Here is a 22,160-nt window from a genome sequence, read left to right as displayed (position 1 = left end):
CACTTGAGTCGTTGTCTACCTTTTGGGCGTGAAAATGAAACACAAACACAAACACCTCCTTTCAAAGAAAAAAAGCCATCAAATCAAATCATGAATTTGTAAAGACTAAAAGTTTCATTGCATGCTGATAAGGGTAGCAACCCTTGGGTCCGCTTTCCTCCACCACCCATCTTTCCCACTCAATGTTTTTGGGGTAATTTTCATCTTTCGCTTTCCCCCGTTTTCGTAAACTACCGACGAGTCGTATTATATATTCGGGTGTATCATACAAATGAATTTTATTTTACCAATGATTCTAGGTATTTTATAATTATTTGCATTGTTAGATGTTTTTTTTGTTAATTAGACTTATTTGTAATTGACTAGTTTATTATTTTAAATTTATAAGTGTCTCGTTTGATCATCATCCTATTCAAATGGTTATAATGTGCATTAATTATTAATAGTGATATTTGATATAGTCAATTAATTTATCAATTGTTTGACCAAAAAGTTGTTTGATTCTCTTTATAATTTTTTGGATGAAAATTCAGCTTTCCAACTAAATCTAGAAGCTAACCAAAAAGTGAGAATGAAAGCCATTGTCAAAAAACACCTTCAAATAATGTGTTAAGACTTACCAAACTACTATATATATATATATATATATATATATATATATATTTTTGATCCAAAAGAAGATGCAGTACATCCAAAGAGAAGAAAAAAGAAACAGAAAGAAAAACAAGCACACTAGAAACTTAAGAAAATAAAGCTAACTACGGAGGGATAAGACGCGGCATAGCCACACCTCGTATATCCTCCTCTAAAATACGACTAAGTTCCCCCGGAACATTATTATTAAAGAAAACTAATTGAGAGTCCTGAATTACTCCGCGGTTGGCCAACCAATCCGCCGCTCTATTGCCTTCTCTGAAGATATAAAAAATATATGATGAAGAGTATTATTATATTATTAAAGGGTGTAGTATATGAATAACGCGGAGAACATAAATGTATTGTTACGTAATTAAACATGTATTATATCCCTATGAATAAAAAAAAATTGTAATTACGGCTTATTTTATATGTGTACACAAATTACATACACAAAGTACTCGTATAATATCTATATCGATAAATAATACTCGTAATTTAATTCCCTTGTTCAACATATTATACAGCTAGCAATGGAAGTATGAAAAGCTTTTAAAAAGTTAAGTAATCGTCAGGACTAGGATGTACAAATGCTTAGCTAAGCCATAAAAATGGAGTTGGTTATTAAAATAAATTATAAAAGAAAATCCTAATTTCAACAAAAGTTTGTGAAAGTGAACTGTTAGAATTCATGAATATCGTCTAACCAAACTAATCCTTACGTTTGATGTGATAATTGATACGAGTAACAAAATAAATGTGGTTTCGATTTTCTACCATTTCTCCTTAGTCATGGGCCCATTTAGATGATCTTTCGGTCTTTCATTATTGCAAAATATTGAGTTGGTCTTTGGATTAATTTTTCTAATAGTCATGGTTTCTTAGGGATTAAAAGACTGACAATGACATATACATATAAATGTATTACCTATGTATTTGAATGCTTATCTAATGTCTACAGTTGATTAAGTAGCACACATATAGTATGTACATGTTATCTTTTATCTCGAGTCTAAGTTAAATCAAAAATCATTTTGGGCCATTAAAAAGTTTCAACTATTTTGATTAACTTGCGTTAAACATTCTCTTACTTTGGACTATTAACTAAAAGGTGATGTGTTAGATAACATTCTTATATTTGGACTAGTAAATAAAAGGTATTTGATTTGACATGATTTCTATCATTTAAGTATACCCTTGGAGATAAGCATATGTCAAGCTTAAGAAACATTGCATAGGGTACATGTTAATCAACAATGAAGTGCCTTTTATGCACAGTCTGATCTACATGTTACGTTTAATTTAAGTGGACTAATTTGTTGTGTACTTGTGTTCATGCTAAAATTCAAAATGATTTTCGTTCATGGCATACAGTTTACCAACGTGCATCTCATATCGTACTACGTGATCTAATAGTATTTCGTAAGCACGCACATGCTAAGTTACGTTGAGCTAACTAGCTATCTGTTCCGACTAGCTTTGTACTGGAATCATCTTTACTCTTTTCAATTCTAACCATCTTTGTTATTAGTACCATGTTAGTACCAATTGAGCATTTAGTTTGTGTGGCAATTAGGAAAACAATAGGGCAAGAACCTTAAAAAATTGTACGGTTAGATGATGTATAAAGTACGATCAATGTAAATTCTCTAGGGCCCTTGTGTGCAAAGAATCTTATCTTTAAAGGGACCCGTGTAAAAGAATAGTACGAGTAGTGTAATTCTTTTGCACAATTGTGAGGGAAAATATTGGCGGACCCCGTATATTCTTGTCTTACACTGTTTACAATCCCGTTGGATTTTTTTTATTTTTTTTTGGGTGTGTGTAAATTTTTGGTTCTTCTATTCTAATCCCAAAGATGATACAGTTCTATTTTAAAAAGATTGTTCCATGATTTTTTTTTTATTTTTTTATTTTATTACTTTGTAGTTTGTTGGTAGTCTTTGTTTTCTGTGTGTGTTTCGTTGTTAGTACTCTATGTCAAGTTGTGTTGAGTTGATATGTAAATTTGTTGAGTTTTATTCGACTGTACAAGTGTACAGTGATATACTCGTATTAGACACATTTTACAAATAATGATAGATAGATATTTAATGTTAGATAATAACTCGATTGATAAGGAAAATAATTAAATTTTTTCAGTCTTTTTTGTGTGTGGCTGACCACTTATAAAAAAAATAAAATAATACCATGTAATATAGTGTTTCCATATGTGATATGTCCTCGGGTATTAATGGGATAACTAGCTAGAATGTAAGTCTTCAAGTAATGTTTGTATTATGCACCAAATGGTTCCCTCACAAGTTCACTTATATGTGCATATTAATATGTAAAATTATCCACTATCACCTTTGCCCAATGCATGTCATCTACACATACATAAATCTTAGTGTCAAGATAATTACATAATAAGAAGTACCAGTAGTAAAACTATACAATATACAAGAATATAAACGTAATTTTTATTTTTATTCTCGAGAAATGATGAATAGATGATAGATTGATAGGGGCCAGGGGTTCAAATATGAGTAAACAATTTTTTTTTTTTTTTTTTTTTTTTGTGAAAATACGAGTAAACGATTATGTGATTCATTTTTTTTTTTCTTTTGATTCAAAAATTCCCCAAATAACAAGTGTTGTAATTATAGTAAAACAAAAGAAGTATTCCGTATACGTATAATAGTCTTTGTTATGTATAATAATACGAGCAATTAATAATACATCAATACGTCCACGATACGGGACAGAAAACATGAGCGCGTGGGGTACACAATCACATCAAGGGGTAGTGTCTTAAGTCATAATCAAGCATAAAGCCGTAAGCAGTAGCATAGAAAGATTACAAGATCTTTAGAGAGCAGTAACAAAGGTCCACTCCACTCTACAATAATAGTCCAACAGGAAGACAAACTCCACGCGCCATCAATCTGCGTCATCAACAGTTAAAAGGGATTGAGATTGAGATTGTTTTTGTCTAACCCACTATCTAAGGCTTTAAGTGGTGAAGGGTGTACCTGTCTTTTGATAGTGCCTTTTGAGTGAACCTCACTTTCTATAAAAAGTAGCCCTCTTTTTATATTTAATAATCCTCTCGTTCCTAATTCATTCAGAAAAAATAAGTTCAGATCAGATTTGAAAATTATGTTCATATCAGTTATTGTTTTATGTAGGGATTTTTATCGCTAAATTTCTTTATTCATGTAATTTAAAAATTTACGTATAAAAAATATATATTAATAAAATACACATTAATAAAAATCCAATAAAACCCCACTTGATATACTTCTTCTTTATAGATTATCGTACACATATGTCAATTGTCAAAGTTTGGTTAAATTAGACAATCATATCAAATTAGATCAGATAAGCAAAAATAAAGGTGAACTAAACAAGCCCTAAGTCTTAAAATAAATTACTAGGTTTTTTATGGTTATATTTTGACTATTATGGTTTTCAATCACATCTTTAAGTGCATATATATTCAATTTATTATGAACATGAAAATTATATAAAAAAAAAAAAGTATGAAAATTCTTTTCAAGACAAATTTAACTTAATAGTCAAAACTTATAAAATTTGACCACATAAGTCAAAATGTAACAAATAAAAAGAAGCGAAGGAAGTAACTATTTACAATTTAGTCCATGTAAATATTGTAAATATGCGATATTTTGAAACTGTACCATAAACAATTTAATAACAAGATCTGACATGTCTACTATTTCACATTGTTTCTTTTACATACTAGTATTCGTTTGCGGTCATAGTTATTAACATTTGGTTTACAATTGTGCAATGACAAACAAAATAAAAACGGAGGAAGTATTGATATTTTTTTACACTTTATTTAATATTCCTATTTAGTCCACTTTTTCTTGGGTCATCAAAAGAAGAAACAGTTTCCTCCCTCATATAATTTGCTCTTTTGTTGGCAGACCAAGTGTAGAATAGACCAATCCTTGCCTTTGCTTTTTTTGGGGGTTACTATAAGAGGGTACTACACTATTGCTTGGCTTTTAGTCTTTCTATTTTGAGGATTTAAGAAAGAGCTATAGACTCTAATTATAGCTAGCTCCTGATTTTTTTAGTGGGATTTAATTGGAACACTACTTTAGTAGCTACACTTTAGGGTTTTATGGCTTTCTTTAAGTGCGTCCTTGAGCTATGTTTATATAGAAACAACATGTGTGTTTATTGATAAAAGGCATTAAAGTTAAGTGAAAATGTGCCATAAGTTAATTGAATCGGTGCATATTTATATGCGACAAATTTTGTTGATGTTAGGAATTATTGCGTCAATTTATTTCAAAATTTTGGTTTGGTCAGATAAGTTGTAAATTGGTGAGTACTTTTTATTGAACGACTGTTAGTATTAATTAATTGTAGAAAGTTATTAATGCATGTTGATAAATACATATCAAAATCTTAGTACTTAACGTGACATCTATCTATATGTGGCCGTGTGATAATAACAATTATTTATAGAGATTAAGTTGACAAAATAAAAAGTTGATCTGCAAATGTATTTTTTTAGCCCAATTATGCCTTCACAATAACTTTAGACCATATTGATCTCGATCTAACTTGGCTCGGACATGGGTGCATTATATCTACTTACCTATAAGCATAATCTGACTCAACATATTAGGCCAAATCGAAGCTATATTGTTTTTGTTTATATGTGGACGTCCAACTCCACTTTCAACCATCTATATTTCTTTCCATGGTGATATTATTCCACTTTTGAATATGTTCAATTATTGCAACGTACGTTTATTTTTTCCTTCAAGGTGAAATCAATAGGGATTAACCACATAATCTAAATGGATGACTACTTTGAATGTGAGAAGATAAGATGTCAATGGCAAATAATGGGGTATCAAATTAAATGTGACCTTTGAGGAGGTCCAAACACCTTTAGAATGATAGCGTCGTGACATATTGCCATTTGCCAATCTTTGATTCATATTCCTTGTGCAAGCATATATTCAACCTTCCACTAACTTCATGAAAGTAGTATCGTTTTTTTTTTTTTTTTTTTTTTTTTTTTTTTTTTTTTTGAAACCTGAAAGTAGTATCGTTTTATTACCCTATTTATTTATTTATATTCAAATGCCAAGTCCCATCCTTTTCAAAACAAAACACTAACTATTTACATTTCTGTGGACATAAAGATTAAAAAAAAAAAGTTTACATTCTAATCACAATAGGGCATAATTTTTATGTCCGGGTGTATGATAAAAATGACAGAAACTAATTTGTATCGAGTGTAAAATTATCCTAAAGCCATAAAAACTTGTCTACAAAATAAAATTCTCCTATTTTTATCGATATTGTTGCTCCATTTATAATAAATTTACACTGCTAAGCTAGAAGAGTATGGTCTTACTATATTCTTTATAAAACTTGCTTGTATCGTTTAAAAGTTACCTCTTAACATACATAAAGATTACTCCAAAACACATCAAAAAGGTCATCTCGAAATTGGATTAAGATTACTCTAAAGCTGGGTGCCCAATAAAATTACTATTCACTCGATGCATCAAAAAGATTTTATTCTTGTCTGTTTGTTGTTTCCGTAAATATATTTTTCCTTGAATTTATCAGCTAGGTATCTAGAAACCTTTTGAATTCATTGATGTAAGGTTTGTTAGATGCTTATACATCCTTATCATATCTTGGTTTACTTTTAAGGCTCTACAATCACACGACATATGAAGCAAAAACAAATCTTAAGGTGGATTTTCTTAAGCATATCTCTAAGATAAGGAAACAGGAAAATAATATTCTCATTTTCAACTTGAAAGCTATAGTTCACACAACTTACAATAAGTTTAAAGATTTAATTAAGCACTATATAGTCTCAATTTGAATGAACAACTATGAAGTCATCAAAGTTCTCCTTAGTATTTCCACTTATACACACATCTTTGTACCAAAAATGGTTGCTTTTCTTGCAATGGCATTGACATAACATAGACATATTGCATATATGGCTTCTTTTTTTTAAGAGCACTTTAACAAGTTGCCTCATTAATTTTTTAATCAATAGTTGGTATCAGTACGGCCCAATCACGGCTTCCTTTCTAGCTGTCAAGGAAAATATGAAATTGAGTTTAAGATATGCTAATCTCATCTTATTTTCACTTTTTTTAAAATAAAAAAAAAGTTCAAGAAAAGTATAAATTCATTTCAAGAAAAGTATGTTTTAGGTTATATTCAATTTAACAGATACTCAATATTATGGCTACCCAACTTTATTTTGTGACTATATTCATAAGCTAAGCTAAGTTCAGTACAGTCTACAGTACAAATTATAACTAAAATAATCTCAAACACGTTTAGTGCAGAGAAATTAGGAGTTTGTAAGTTATAAGTGAAAATTAAATGAATAAAATGATGTAGACGACATTCAATCTTATGTTCTACTTTGTATATACCACCTATAATTTAATCAACTAAACTAATTAACATCCACAAGACCACAATACTGTCTTATTTGTACTCCGTAATAAATTAGTCGAGGCAGTAAAATACTACGTATAATTTAATTTGTAGATAGAAAAAACAAGAGTTTGGGCTGAACTTGTCTCGTTAAGAAACACAATTGGGCCAGCCTAGACCATTTTACAAAATTGCACTCTTAAACCCTACACAAAAAACCTTCGTTACATTATCCGCCATTTTTAATCAGCTCATACTCCATTCAAAACGTCGACGTTTTACTTACTTCTTTCAGTTTTTGTATAGTACATGGTGTTCTTCATTACACATAGATAGATCACAGAAAAAAGAGTAGAGAGAATTCAATTACTGGGTAAGTTTATTCAAATCCTCCATTTCTTTGCATTTGTTGAACTTGATTTTTATTCAATTGAAATTTCTGGGGATTTCTTGAGGAAGAAATATGGGAAATGTTAATTTGATTGATTAAACCCTAAATAGTAAAGATTTTAGCTTTAGAATTCATGGGTTTTGCTCATTTTTCATTTTAATTTATTATTTATTTGAATTATATTTTCAGGAGTCAGAAATGAGGCTTTTTCGGGTAGCAATGCGATCTGTAAGTGATGGATTCTATCATCATCAGTTTAATCGGTCTATGACTGTCAGGACCCTTTCCACCGATTTTAATTCTGGTAATTTTTATTTAAGAGATTATATTTTCTTGTTTATTTATTTGGGTATTTCATTTATACTTAAATTACCAATTTTTTTTTGTTGAAAAATTTGTTGCTGTAACCTTTGAGCTTATTAATTGTTGTTGGAAAGTTGGAATTTAGGTGGTATTGTGGAGAATTGATATGAAATCATAGATTTTCATGACTTTAAATCATAGTAGTTTGGCATGGATTGAAGGAGCAGCTAATTAGTGAGATAGGTTCTGTAAATATTGGAATTCTATGTCGTTGAGGATATGGCATTGGATTAATGCTGGATAATTAGTATATTAGATAGTACATTTGAGTTTAAAGGTCGTTCTGGTGGGTTTTGTAGAATTTGGAAGTTGCAGCTTGAAATCACGCGAATTATTATTACCCTTGGTTGTTTGTAGAATTGTAGTAGTATATTAATATTTGAGTTTAAAGGTCATTCTGATGGGTTTTGTAGAATGTGGAAGTTGCAGCTTGAAATCACGCGAATTATTATTACCCTTGGTTGTTTGTCGAATCGTAGTAGTACATTAATATTGGCTGGTGTTGTTTTCTAATGAATTTGTGAGTTGCAAATTAATGTTTGAGAGGCCTTGTATCCCATGGTGTAATGTGTTTGGATTATCCTGATTTCCGATAGGTCAAGGCAATGGTGAGAACAAGGATTCCAATACATCCGAGTCCACTGATGACTTTGAGAGCCGCATATTTGGTGGGATCTCTGAGGGTACTTCCAATGCTTTCTTCCGGAGGCTTGACAGAGTTGAGAAGGCTCGGTTTGGACTGGGGACGGATTCTGGTTTTGGTGGACAAGACCAGTTTGGAGCCGATGATAGTTTTACATCATTGATGGATGGGATGGAAGGGAGACTGAAGGAGGCAGCTAAATATTTTGAATTCAATCCGGATGAGATTAGCCAAGAAGATTATACATTTAGAACAGACATGAATTTCAAGTCTGGTATGACATATAACCCTGAGGTATGTAGCTGAAAACATGAGACGTTTCACATGCATATATTGCAATTATTGATGTTTCTGTCGCAATTAGATTTTCATGCAACTTAGCTCATATCTTTCCTAGATTTGTTCTTGCATCAGTGTTGTAAACTTTTAATATCCGTTAATTAGCTGTGAAATCTGTTATTTCATGAAGCTTAGGTTGGTTTTTGTCCTATTTTACTTAACCATTTATTACACTGTTAGAAATTTAGAACCTATTTTGGATACAAGCGCATAAAACTTTGCTGAAATGGACGGTTTGACACTTGACTGATACCCAAATTTCTCCCCATTTCGAGTTTGACTGCCTGATTGATGTAGTTTTGGTTTTCTGCTATTTGATTTGCATATGCTGAATTCAAATGTTTGAATTTTTATCTGTTATATTCTTCAATCTAGGATCTCGATCTTAGGAAACCAGGAGTTTGGAAGCCTAGTAAACGAGCTGAGTTCCAAGTAACTACGGAGGAGGTTCTCAAGAAAGCAGATTTTCGGGTAAGCATGTGATGACCTTCAGTATACTTAAAGTTTGTTTCATTTAAATGAATCAGAATTTTTTTTTGCTGGTTTTACTTTTCTCTTCAAACCTTGAATTGAACTGGTGGTAGATGTCATGTCTCAGCAACATATGTCATTAAAATGTGCAGAATGTAAGATTCCTTGCCAACTTTTTGACTGAAGCTGGAATACTCAACAAGAGGAGCAAGGTAATGTTTCATCTCAATTTTGACAAGTTTTTTTTCCCCTAGAGTGTGAATTCTGAACTCTAGTACTTTATCTATCATGAAGACTGGAATTAGTGCTAAAGCCCAAAGGAAAGTTGCAAGGGAGATCAAGACAGCCCGAGCTTTTGGATTGTTGCCTTTCACAACGATGGGGACAAAACAATATGTATTTGGGAGAACAATGGAGGATCTCGATGCAGATTTTCAGTTGGATGAGTATAGTATTCCACCTGAAGATATCGTTCAGGATACTGCTGCATGATGATGCTCGCCTGTGATAACAGTTAAATTTCATCGTATCCTGAGTAAAAGTCAGCACATGATCCAAGTTCAACAGTGGCGTGTAATTTTGTGCAATCAGGCAAGCTAGTGAAATTATATGATCGTAATGATGCATCATTACTTATTTTTCCTTTAATTTCTCCATTATGAATTCCATGGATGGTTACTTGTTCTTCTAGCTCTCTTTGTAGAATATTATTCTCCCTGTTTGATAATGAAGATGAATGCAAAACTGTCATTACATTCCCTTGTTATACAAATTCAATGAGCTATATACCATTACTATCTTGTTCCTTCTTTACCCCCATTTGCCAAAATCTTTATTTTGCTTTTCTTGGTGTTATTCTTCATATCTATAGAACAATGCTTTCATGTTTCTATCTAATGAAATCATATCTACACGCTCATTTGTACTTCGGCTTGAGCTATTGCTGTTAGTTGTTTAGATTCATAAGAAGTCAAGTTTTTATTGCTTTTTGGTAAGAGCAAAGATAATTGAAGAAGACAATTTCTTATTGTTAAGCAAATCGATTTCTGCCATGTGGTCGTTATTAATATTTAGTGAAAATATGCTCTCCCTCACAATTGTCCCATGTATTGCATGGGTGGGTGGAAATGAGTAAGCATTGAAAAAGCATTTAGTCGCAATAAATTTGTGACGGAGGGAGTATATAGTCATATAGATGAGGTTTGGCAAGTGTGTCTGGGGGTGGGTTGTTGCTTCTGAATATCGGAGTTTACTAGTCAGGTTCTATTGCCTTGACCTGGTTAGAGGGAAAATTAAATAGCTGCCTGTGAGTATGTGATGTTTCCAAAGTAGCTTGTTTCTTCTTTACATTGGATAACTATTAAATTAATCCCTGATCTGCGCACGACATGGTATTCTAACAATGGCAGTTATATTAAGATACTATTTCAGTATAAAAAATTCAAGATGATAATAATATTAAAAGAATTCGTGCAGGCCACCTTAGACTCTACCTCCCTCAGACATCCAGTTAATTATCATCTTATGTCCAGCTACCTGTTAATTTTTGGTCAATTCTATTGTTAAATCGAAATTTATATCTAAAACTTTAGTCCAATTTGATTCTGCAGATTCAATTCCCATCAATGTAAGGATACAAGGAAAAAAAAATGAAATGAAATTTAACCTTTAGCTGTCTTGTATTCTTCTGTCAGATTTAAGATTTTATTCTTCACCTTTCTTGTTAATATTTGAAATGGGTCTGCATTCATCCCTTTCGTTTTCTGTATTACTCGTCCGATCATTCTTCTTCTACTTGCTTCCATGCCTACAATCTATTTTTCCTTGAAACTCTTTCCATGAAGAAGAAAGCCATCTTTTTTTCTCTTGTCAGAAGATGTCAATTGCTTCCTGTTCTCTTAACTCTCTTTTTCCTTCTTACTTGTACCGTAGTCAGGGGCCTTGGCTCCTCCTCCACCGTTGCTGCCATCCATGGTTTTAACACCGTTTGTGGCATACTTGTGGGGAAATCGCAGGGGATCCAATGTTTTCAGCAGGGTAGAATGTTTTCTGCCCTGCCAAACATCTCCTACGAAGCCATATCTGGTGGGCGTGATTTCTTCTGTGGCCTCAGTTCTGGTGGTTCCGATCTCTTTTGCTGGGACACAGGATTTTCCAATTCCAGTATCGTTGGCAAGTTAGTTTACCATAATACTCTTTCCCCTCTGACTGATCTTGCAGTTGGGGATGATCAAGTTTGTGCAGTACAGGCAATAACAGGCATCATCCAATGTTGGGAAAGAGAAGGAAGACTCCGTCTCCTCTCCCCAGCTTTGCCCCCCGTGGGAGAAACTGATTTCCTTTCCATCACGTCAGGTGATGGATTTTCCTGTGGAATAGTGAGAGATGAGAGGAATGTCTTGTGTTGGGGTGAAAATGGGATAGGGGACTTTATTGAGAGAGAGTTTGGTAGTATGTCAATGTTGAGTTTAGTTGCTGGGAAATCTCATGTTTGTGGGATTGCTTATTCTGGTTTCTTAATTTGTAAAGGACTTAATGATTCAGGCCAACTTGGTGTCCCTTCAGAAAAACCTTTCCACTTTTCGGAGCTTGCTCTAAGTGGGACTTACTCCTGTGCCTTGAAAAGGAACAATGGCTCGGTCATCTGCTGGGGCAATGGAGGAAATACATCAGTTATCACCGACCAGAAGATTCAGAAGCTCTCATTTGAGTCAATCATTTCTGGTGCAGATTACACCTGTGGTCTGAGATCCGACGATTTTACTGTGAACTGCTGGGGTCCTGGCTGGTCTGGTAAGCTTGATACTTTGCTTCCCCTGCCAAGTATGATTCCTGGTAAATGTGTCAGAGAATCTTGTCAACTTTGTGGTGTGTATCCGGGTTCAGAGGCACTCTGTAGTGGTGATGCAATTATTTGCAGATCATGCGTAATTGAGCTTCCACTATTAAATTCCAGAATAAATGTAGAGGTAGGAAATGTTTCTCAGCCTGTACCATCACCAGTTGCAGTTTCACCATCATATCCAGTTTCATCGTCACCATCGAAAAAGGAAAAACATCGGCCTCTCTGGGCATACGAGATATTCGGGTTTGTTGGTATCATTTCTGGAATATTTGCCTTTGCTTACTTCATATACCTTAAAAGATTAGGTTGCTCAAAAGATAGGAAGGATCGGGATGTTGTGAAGGATAAAGAGCTTAATTCTATTGGGAGTAGCAATGCTGCTGATTCAGCTTTTGTAGCAAGTAATGCTTCCAGTGCACCTCAATCAAGATCATCATCGATCACACAGCTCAGTTCTATGGCCTTGGGGCGTACCAGGAGCACCAGGAGCTGGGATAGTTCGTCAAAGCACGTGGAGAAGGCAGAGGTGTTCACCCTAAGTGAGCTTGCGGCTGCTACAAAAAATTTCTCCTTGGAGAATAAGATTGGAAGAGGGAGTTTTGGGACTGTGTATAAAGGAAAACTCTCTAGTGCTGGTTGTGAAGTGGCCATTAAGAGGGAAGAAATCTGCTCGAGAAGCAAGAGAGGATATGCTTTTGAATCAGAACTGATGCTCTTAACTCGGGTTCACCACAAGCATTTGGTGGGTCTAGTCGGGTTTTGTGAAGAGCAAAATGAGAGGTTACTGGTTTACAAATATATGAGTAATGGAGCGCTGCATGATCATTTGCATAGCAACAGCGCTCAGAAAAGTAGCAGCCCCTTGAATTCCTGGAGGATGAGAATTAAGATTGCTTTAGATGCTGCAAGAGGGATTGAGTACCTTCATAACTATGCAGTCCCACCCATTATTCATCGGGATATTAAGAGTTCAAACATCCTTCTTGATGCAAATTGGGTTGGCAGAGTATCCGACTTTGGCTTGTCATTGAAAGGTCCTGAGAATGAGGAAGGGAGTATGTCGATTAAACCAGTTGGGACTGTTGGGTATATTGATCCCGAGTACTATGTTTTAAAGGTTTTGACAACTAAGAGTGATGTTTATGGATTTGGGGTGGTTTTGCTGGAACTGTTGACAGGAAAAAAGGCCGTATTCAAGGAGGGTGAAAGAAGTGGACCTACTGGTGTGGTGGAGTATGCAGGTCCCTTCATTGTGGCTGGAGAAGTCTGGAAGGTGTTGGATAAACGGGTGGAAATGCCAGTAATGAACGAGTCTGAGGCCGTTGAGCTTCTGGCATACACTGCGATGATGTGCGTAAACTTAGAAGGGAAAGAGAGGCCAACAATGTCTGATGTAGTTTCCAACTTGGAGAGGGCCTTAGCACTTTGTAAAGGCAGCTCTGGTACCTTCTCTCCCAACTTTTATTCTTTCAGTGACATAATAGCATAAGCAGCAAATATTGCCTGCATTTATTTTTCTGATCTTTCTAATTTCTAGTACTTTTTGCTTAATTTTGTTTTCCTTATTTTTGCTATTTGATTTAGTGTCCCTTCTGAGCTACTGAATTAGTATAAATGACAAATATTAGTGTTGTTTAATTATTGAAGGGAACCTTGCTTGAGTGGAATATGATTGTAAATCTAAGCTTGATGCATATTTATGACTGGATTTCTGTAATTTGTGAACTTTATAAATCAAAACTTCATTAATTTTTCAAAATACATTCCATCTAAAATTAGTTGTCCTATTATCCTAACCTCTTATAATTTAGGATATAGCATGAATTTACAAAATACAATCTATTGGCTGTGTTACTTTCAAAGGGGCATGCTAGCAGAGCCTATTGTAAATCCTTTCTATAGCTCTATTCAGTCTATTAGATATCTTAAATATAGCATACGTATAATGTGACTATTAGTTCCGGACTTAGTGGGTATTTTGTTTGTGGATGGATATTCCGCCATTTATGGCAATGATCGCTTTCTTACCCTTCCACATAGTCAACCTTATAGGGAAGCATGTCTGCACTGCTTTGTTATAGGGAAGTCAATCATAGAGCTTAGGCTCAAAATGATAGGGAAGCATGTCTGCACTGCTTTGTTAAATCTTTTTTATTTATACAATATACAGCCACACATAAATTAGATGATACTGAGTTTGGGGGTTCAACTTTCAAGGGTAGACTAGCCGGACTAGAGAGGATTTTATTTGTAGAGAACAATAACGCCGATAATCTAAACTAACTAGTGCTTATTCTCTGCTGAAAACTCGTCGAAGATGCTTCTGTTGGATCGGAACATCAGTAATTGATATGTGCTGTCAGTTAAACTCAAAGCGCATAAGAAGTCTTGCATTTTTGTGACGTTTCCCCTTCTTGTCATACAATGGAACAGACCTGATTCCACTTCTGAGTAGCCAGACCGGCAAACAAGTTTGCCCTCCAAAGTCATGAGTCCTGTCGGTGTCAAATTCTTTGACCTCTATCAGCAGCATTGCTAATTCAGGAACAGTTAAGGGGAACTTGAACTCTTGATCCCATACCGGAACCCACTGATCCATGACTGGTACTGTTTTTTCTCTTGCCTCGTCTACTGGGACTCCCACAATTTCAACCTGGGAAAGAAAGAGTGATTAGAGAACTACAAAAATCAGTCCTGTCATTATTCTAAGCTTGTAAACTGTAATGGGATGCAAAAGTGCAAATACTCGTAGAACGTTTAGTTAGACTAACTGCTGTGAAAAAATCTGGTGGGGAGTAATCACTTTCAAACTCTTCCTCTTCACTGTTGAAGTCCAAATGCCAGCCAGTACCCAAATATACCTTTACCTGTACATTAACCAAGCGAGGAAAGCAAAAAAAATATCGAAATCTACATAGTTAGAAATCTTGTTAGCATGCATATTCTAAATTGTGGTAATTTAATGAAGATGAACTCACCTTTAAAATCTTTTTAACAGGGCGCCATGCTGTAGGATCGAAAATCTTATTATTCAGCAAGATATCTGGCTTTTTAACATAACCAGTAGGTCTTTTACAGTCTCGGTCGAGTTGTGCCCTAAACAACCCTTGCATTACCCATAGATGCTTGTCAAAATTCTGTTACAAAATATATCGTCAAAAAAAAATCAGATTGACAAGTAGGCACAGATGAAGTTTTGGGTTGGGGATAGTTGAATATTTCACACAAAGGGTCTTCCATGAATGTAAGCGTTTATACATAAACTTACCTGAGGATTGATTGCGACCATCTGAGCACCGCGTGTCCAGCCAATAAGAGGGTCGAAATTTTTAGTGAAAACTGCTGGATCATTGGAGTTGGGATAAACTGCTAGTAGTTTCGTCTGGGTTAAACTGAAGGAAAGTATTTCTTTATCAGAAGTTGATACAGACATGTTCACTACTTGAAATAAGATTGACCCACCTTAACAAACAAAAGCTATATTACATGGTTAGATTGAATTTAAACTAGTTTTTATTAGATCCGAAAGACTGAACGCCCCATAATGTGAATCAAATGAACATAAACAGATTCCCATTTAAATAACCTTGTTTCACATATGATTGAGAAAATGTATAATGTAAATTCTGTTGATTGTTAAAAAAAAAAAAAAAAAAAAAAAAAGAAAAAGAAAAATAACAACAACAACAACAACAAAAAACCTGTCAAATTTCTGATGTCAAGTTGTTTAGATTAAAAAGCAGCAGCAACAGAGAAAAGAAAAAATCCCGAAATCAGCAGTTGTATATTTTGCTAACCTGGTATACTCAGCACTTCCAGCAGATTCTATCTCGTTTTCTGTCAATCTCAAAATCCCACTGTTTTCTGGATTCTCATTGTAATTATAAATATAATAGTCTTTTTTGTCCTGCAAAATCAACTGTATTAGGCTTTAGGCTTTTAAGAGCTTGAGGAAAGTTTTCAAATAAATGCTGTTATAACTTGAACTGTTTTAAGTCCAGACTTACGCTCGTGTTTGTTGGTGACAGTTCATGTATTACCTGCTTTCTGGTTAAGATTATAAACTTTCGTTTCAGAGAGTCTAGAGATGCATCCAAATCTCCTTTGAGATGACACACTTTATGATTGTTCTTCTTCTCAAATCCTTTGATCCGCTGCAGGAATAAGGGCTTTGTAATTATTTCATTTTAGAAAAGAAGTTAGGATGGAAAATCGTAATGTGATGAGAAAAAAAAGATTCAATGTTTTAAAAGATCCAGACATGATAACTCACCTGAACTATCTCTTTCTGGAGATCATCTGATGGATCTGATTCAAATTGCTGCACTAGAATTATTATGAGGGGGAATTGAGAAGTAACAAATGCATTTTCACCAATAGTCTCCAAACATTTTTTTAGTGTGATTGAAGAATCTGATTGGCGCGGTATCCTGTCATATGTTTGAACTTAATATTCCAGTTAAATACAAGAGAACTGTAAACTAATTTATAGCCAAAAATAAAGAAGTTAACTGATGCAGGAAAAAAAAAAAAAAAACTGTTGCAGAACAAGAAGGTTAATTTCTGCATTTATTTGCCTCCCTGCATTTGTCGGTTATTATTGCAAATACAACCAACTAATGAAAGTTTAAATCTTAACATAATACGAGTCATGGTATATACCCCGGATGAGAAACAACAATGTCTTCCTTATCTGAGTTGAGCCACACATCCAATTCAATAACTCTGATACCCATCAACAAAGCATTTTCGATTGCTTTGGTACTGTTTTTGAATTTCTTCTGCTCAATTTTATCTTTAGTATTGTCATTTTTATCTTTAGTATTGTTACTAGGCTCACCATCACCAACCGACTTGGACTTTGATCCTCCCCTGTGGCATTTTTGGAGATAAGAAGGCATAGTGATCGTCTTTGCTGCAGATTTGATAGGATTTTGGCTTTTGTTCCGTTTCAAGTAGGAACAATGGCTTGTGTATACAAAATAGTGCGCTAACTTAGCGTTCCCATCAAACTCCGGCATTTTCTGTCCCAGAAATTAGCAGGCATTCTAAGTACATAAATGAACTACTCGTAACTTGCTAAGTAGATACATACAGTAAGTAATTATACCTTTTTATCTAAGGGATGATTTTTGCTGCTGAGAAGATACGCGAAGAAGCCATTCTTACTGAGACTGGTTCTACGAAAGTTGGCAATTCCCTTCAGTTTTCTTGAGGCTATGATTTTCTTAGCTCGCTTTACAGCATCCTTCTCCTCCACATCTTGATGTTTCTTGAGATATTCAGCCAGCTTAGGTGTTCGTATTCTATCACTATCAACTTCTTTGTATTCATTGAACAAATTCGTCACATCATCGGGAGGTGATGAGGGCCAATTACTCTTTAGCCAACGTCTGTAGCAATAATTTAATTTTCCATATATCTCCGACATGATGATGTCTTATATTAAAGAAGACAATGGAGAACGGATAGGAAGAGGATTGATTATATTACGGCTTAGGAAACTTTAATGTTTGCAGAATAAGATAACTGAAGAACATTTTTCTTTTTTATAAGGTTGAAGTTAAAGTATGGTTGAAGAGATGGTGTATGTAAATGTGTTTCATGCATGCTGTTTAGAATTTCACCTTAGCTAGTTCAAGTAAGAATATATACCGGCTTTTTACTTGTCTTAAAACTTTTGTCAATGTGATCAATAAGTTTTGGTTACTTCTCTCGAACTTGTTATGTATTTGTTAGATTTGAGAACCCGGAGTTTCTCGAAATAAAGAACATTCAGCCAGAATTTATTAGACGTGAGCGAAGGGTGAAGGAACAAGTGAAAAAGTTGACAGTTTTGAGAGGGTATAAGTGTTTTCTTCTTATTTAGTTATCCCACAGAAGAAGTGGGTATGAATTAAAGAATTAGCATTTTTTTCATGGTGATTTTCAACTTTATGTAAAAAAAAATTATGCCTTTATTTAGTTTTCCTGTAAATCCAAAAATATGCAGCCCAATTTTTTTTGCCAAAACTGGGAAATTTGGGCCAAGTTGGTCTAAAGATCAACATGATAAGAAAAAGCTAATCGTGCGTGGATAAACCCCGAAAATGTAGCCTGAATAGCAGCCCAAAGTTTGCTCGACTCAGGCCGGTCCATGCTTTAGCTTGCCTTTTCTTCATACTGTATGTTATCAGCAAAAGATATGAAGCATAATCACTATTCATTTCCTTTTCTTCATACTTTATGTTATCAGAGCCTGTTTTACCTTCAAACTGGTTTAAAAAGGTCTGTTTTGTTCTTGTAACTGATACTTTTAGCCGTTTTCTTAGCTATTAATATGAGATGAGAGGAATTTCTCAGCAATGGAATTATTGTTGCTGAATAAGATTGCAGCAGTTAAACAGATTTCTGAATGCATGTAAGACATCTCAAGTAAAATATTTAATACATACTCTGATTACTATCTTAATTACAGAGAAGGTATAAGTTATAGTAAGTTAGCTTCCTAGTAACTGAAAACTCATGAGAAGTTTGACATACTTGTATTTCTCCCCCTTCTTGTTATACAACGGAATTGCTCGGATGCCAGTCTGAAGCTCTGAGACTGGCAAACATGTTTGGCCTCCAAAGTCATGCCTTCGACTCATGTTATAATCGCGAACTTCAATTCTCAAGAGGGCTAGTTCAGGAGCTGTTAATGGAAACTCAAACTCCTCATTCCATAGAGGGACCCACTGATCTACAATAGGCACTGTCTTCACCTTCTTCTTATCACCTGGGACTCCTAACATGTGAAGCTACAACCACAAATGAAACACAATTATCTCAAAACAGTTATTTTTTGGCAAATTATAAGCATTGCATTGCTTCTTGCCTTGACTGCTAATGAAGATTTGTATTAGCTGACCTTAGTAAAGAAATCTGGCGGCGAATATTGGTTAAAATGTTTGTGATGGAAATCCAAATGCCATCCATCCCCCATGTATAGTTTTACCTGTTCATTAGAGTCTATATAGATTAAGATACTAGATCATATATGCTTCTGAAAAACAGAGAGGGCGCGGTGTTTCTGTTTATCCTATTACTATTTGAATGATTGATAGATGAAACCACATACCTTTAAAGTTTTCTTGACTTTCCTTCTTATGCTGGGATCGAAAACCTCGTTATTTGGACCACAGCTCAAAAGGAAGTCTGGTTTTTTCACATAGCCACAACCACCATTTGCTCTAAACATTCCTTGCATCATCCATAGGTACTTTCCATATCCCTACAAGTACACAAGTAGAAATGAAAGTAAGGCAGTATTAATCGGTCCTTTTATTCTTCTTTCGTACTGAATGCAACTGTTTGAATTGGTAGAAAGTGAAGGTGACAATATTTAGAGATGTAAACCTGCATATTGAATGCAACCATTTGAGCTCCATGTGCCCAGCCAATGAAAGGATCGTAATTTGAAGATAGAATTCGAGTACCCTTTGGGTATACTCTTAATAAGTTCTTCTGAGTAAATCTGAACAAAGGATAGAAATAGTTACATACTCTGACAGGAGCTATAGAATTCTGAAGAATTAGCGTAAACTGTTTAGGATCATTCTGATATGTACATAACCAGCACTTCAAAAAATAGAGCAAAGACCAGGCCAAGTATATTCAAAATGCTTCAGTTTGATCTGTGAGCATTATTGCAGCCACACTTTCTATGTTCAGAGACTAATAATTCCTTCATAAGAGAAAAGATCTCTTCTAAAGCATCTTTATATCTTTTTTACCTTCAATAGTATAACACAAAAGACGAGTACAGGAAAAGAAAGTGTCTGAAGTCTATTATAACTAACCGGATGATATCAGTTGCACGAGTCCTTACAGCATATTCTAGCTTCTGCTCTTTCAGACTCAAACGGGCAACTCTCTTAGAATCACCTTTAAGTAAGTTTTCCAGGCCACCTTTCTGCTTTACAGCATGAATGGAAATCAACCTCTTATATTCAGGAATGACTGCTTCCTCCTCCTCGTCCTCCTCTTCTTCCATCTTATATTGCTGCCATAGAGGTTAAATTAAACATTAAGATAAATATGTTTCAGAATTATAAAGAACCTCTGAATTCTAGTTACAATGCTAACCTGAATCTGTGCATCTTCTTTGATCCTATGTCTGGATTCACCTGTATCTCCTAATGTAAGTATTGAAATGTCATTAAAATCCTTAATCTTATGCTCATTAGGCTCTTCTTCCTTGAGATTGTCACCGGATTCTTTTGGTGGTTTGGTCGATATCAGAATCTTTCTCTTCAAAGATTCTGGTGACGGGAATTCTGAAAAATCCATGCCTGGGAAGAGTATGTTTCCAAATGTTTTATTGACCATCTGAATTAAGAAAAAGAGTCCTATTATGATCAATACATACAACTGATATCACGCTACAATATAAATAACATATAACCTATGTGAATAAACTTTCCTGAGCAACTTTGGCCTGAAGAAAAGAGTCTAAGTGGTCTTCAAATGTAATAATGACAGGGTAATCTGAAGCATAGAAGGCATTCTCCTTGATTGCCTCCAAACACTTGATAAGTTCCACAGGAGAAGTCATTGTCCTGTTGGTTTCAACAAAGTTTAAGTTCACCACAAAGTAGCAGAAGCTTATATATACACGAATTCAAGTTCCTTTTTTACCCTCAGATTATTTCAAGTAGTCCTTTTAATCATAGAATGTGACAACAGATATATGGTAATACAAGGGTGCCTTATATTCATAATTTGGTGTATGTGGAGGTACTTGTGTTGAGAATTGAGATAGCATTTTCTGTCATATACTAAAAATTGCGAAAACCTGAACATACTCAAGTCTTAAAGTATATAAATCAAGTTGGATAGACTTTTTTGTAAAGTGAACATACCCTCCATGGTAAACTTCAACATCATTCCTTTTCGAGTTGGGCCACAAATCCAGCTCAATGACCCTGACACCGCTTCTTAAGGCTTTAATGATCGGCTCAATGCTGCTTGCGCTGCTGAGCTGATTTCCTGTCAAGTAAGAATTGTGGCCTGTGTAGAGGAAATAGTGAGCCAAAGGAGCATTCATGTCATGGTGCACCTGAGAGGAGCAAAAATTTTACAGGATGTTCAGAAATTCAGAACAAGCCACAGTACTATGTCAGAGAATTTGTAAACAGATGATGAAAAGTATTTGACAAAACTTTTGGTAACTAACTTATTACAGAAAGAATTTATAAGAGCAACTTTTTCACAAAATCCATCAGTTAAAGGGTAAATTCTTCTAATTTCCTGTATTTGGAAAAATTGGTTGAGCTAAAGGTGTAACTTACCACAAGAGGTGCAAGAGGAGGATTAAGATCCCCAAAAAGATATCGAAAAAAGGCATCAAGGTTAAGGCCTCGCCTGTGGAAGACGTGGTGATGTTTCAGACTGTTGAAAATAGCTTGAGCATGTTCAAGAGTAGCCTTCTCTTCCCCTTGAAAATCAACCAAAAATTTATGCAGGCTTTCGACAGTCATCACTCCGTTGTCAGAGTACTCATTGAATAAGTTGACAACATCCTCTGGAGGCTCTGCCATTCTCAGCTTGAACATGCGCCGGTAACAGAAACAGAACTCATATGCCTGTTTAGACATTTTTGTTTGATAGATTTTGTTTCGCGAGTGAAATCTTGTTAGCTCTTGATCCTTTGTTCTAAGAAGTTGCCTTTCATGTATTAAAGGAGCGATAGAGATTTGCTGCTTTCCATTAGAAAAATGAAGATAGAGATTTTTTTTCCTGATATTCTGCAAGAATCTCAAAACTCTTTAGCTAATAGTACTTCTACATTAATTTTTTCTTATGGAATTTCCTTTTGACAAAGTGGGAATAAATTCTCTTGTTGTTTCCACTTCTTTTGGTATTGTATATTGTTGTCAGTCTTCACGTTTTCCTTTAAATTAAAATACAATAAAAATACAAAGGAAAGTCTCAGTTATCAGTAACAAAAATGTTAATTCATGCCTTTTTCTCACTCTATCAGTATTTTTTATCAATCCCTCCTTAAT

The 22,160-nt window shown here is 34.6% G+C and overlaps 2 protein-coding genes and 2 pseudogenes across 3 annotated transcripts; 2 read left to right on the top strand and 2 right to left on the bottom strand.

The window, feature by feature from the left end:
- Nucleotides 1–7,412: 7,412 nt before the first annotated feature.
- LOC145617780 (uncharacterized) lies at nucleotides 7,413–10,097 on the top strand. The gene is made up of 6 exons (XM_081672531.1): nucleotides 7,413–7,453; nucleotides 7,661–7,775; nucleotides 8,431–8,771; nucleotides 9,192–9,287; nucleotides 9,440–9,499; nucleotides 9,582–10,097. Exons 2-6 carry the CDS (start codon nucleotides 7,670–7,672, stop codon nucleotides 9,777–9,779), a joined length of 801 nt encoding a protein of 266 aa, XP_081528657.1. The 5' UTR covers nucleotides 7,413–7,453; nucleotides 7,661–7,669; the 3' UTR covers nucleotides 9,780–10,097.
- Nucleotides 10,098–11,090: 993 nt separating this feature from the next.
- Nucleotides 11,091–13,712, top strand: LOC145618621 (putative serine/threonine-protein kinase-like protein CCR3 pseudogene; annotated as a pseudogene).
- Nucleotides 13,713–13,935: 223 nt separating this feature from the next.
- Nucleotides 13,936–17,641, bottom strand: LOC145618173 (phosphoinositide phospholipase C 1-like). The gene is made up of 9 exons (XM_081672961.1): nucleotides 17,243–17,641; nucleotides 16,795–17,156; nucleotides 16,406–16,562; nucleotides 16,173–16,286; nucleotides 15,930–16,039; nucleotides 15,401–15,524; nucleotides 15,111–15,269; nucleotides 14,904–14,999; nucleotides 13,936–14,785 (listed from the first exon to the last, which is right to left on the bottom strand). The coding sequence occupies exons 1-9, from the start codon at nucleotides 17,561–17,563 to the stop codon at nucleotides 14,492–14,494; spliced, it is 1,737 nt and encodes a 578-aa protein (XP_081529087.1). The 5' UTR covers nucleotides 17,564–17,641; the 3' UTR covers nucleotides 13,936–14,491.
- An 884-nt stretch (nucleotides 17,642–18,525) lies between these two features.
- On the bottom strand, nucleotides 18,526–21,876 carry LOC145618174 (phosphoinositide phospholipase C 2-like; annotated as a pseudogene). Its single transcript, XR_014107865.1, has 9 exons — nucleotides 21,444–21,876; nucleotides 21,015–21,211; nucleotides 20,558–20,711; nucleotides 20,239–20,481; nucleotides 19,953–20,155; nucleotides 19,510–19,627; nucleotides 19,232–19,384; nucleotides 19,022–19,108; nucleotides 18,526–18,911 (listed from the first exon to the last, which is right to left on the bottom strand). The product of XR_014107865.1 is annotated as a phosphoinositide phospholipase C 2-like (transcript).
- Nucleotides 21,877–22,160: the final 284 nt, after the last annotated feature.

This window comes from Chenopodium album, chromosome 26 (genome assembly GCF_948465745.1).
Source record: "Chenopodium album chromosome 26, dcCheAlbu1.1, whole genome shotgun sequence".
Lineage (NCBI taxonomy): Eukaryota > Viridiplantae > Streptophyta > Magnoliopsida > Caryophyllales > Amaranthaceae > Chenopodium > Chenopodium album.
The sequence above is the reverse complement of the archived record's forward strand: the minus strand, read 5'-3'. Positions and strand labels throughout refer to the sequence as shown.

Coding starts and splice junctions, on each gene's coding strand:
- LOC145617780 (XM_081672531.1), top strand. CDS start 7,670: ATGAGGCTTTTTCGGGTAGCAATGCGATCTGTAAGTGATGGATTCTAT. Junction 9,288..9,439: donor TCAAGAAAGCAGATTTTCGG/GTAAGCATGTGA, acceptor TAAAATGTGCAG/AATGTAAGATTCCTTGCCAA. Junction 9,500..9,581: donor TACTCAACAAGAGGAGCAAG/GTAATGTTTCAT, acceptor TCTATCATGAAG/ACTGGAATTAGTGCTAAAGC.
- LOC145618173 (XM_081672961.1), bottom strand. CDS start 17,563: ATGTCGGAGATATATGGAAAATTAAATTATTGCTACAGACGTTGGCTA. Junction 15,270..15,400: donor TGGTCGCAATCAATCCTCAG/GTAAGTTTATGT, acceptor ATTTTGTAACAG/AATTTTGACAAGCATCTATG. Junction 14,786..14,903: donor CACCAGATTTTTTCACAGCA/GTTAGTCTAACT, acceptor TTTCTTTCCCAG/GTTGAAATTGTGGGAGTCCC.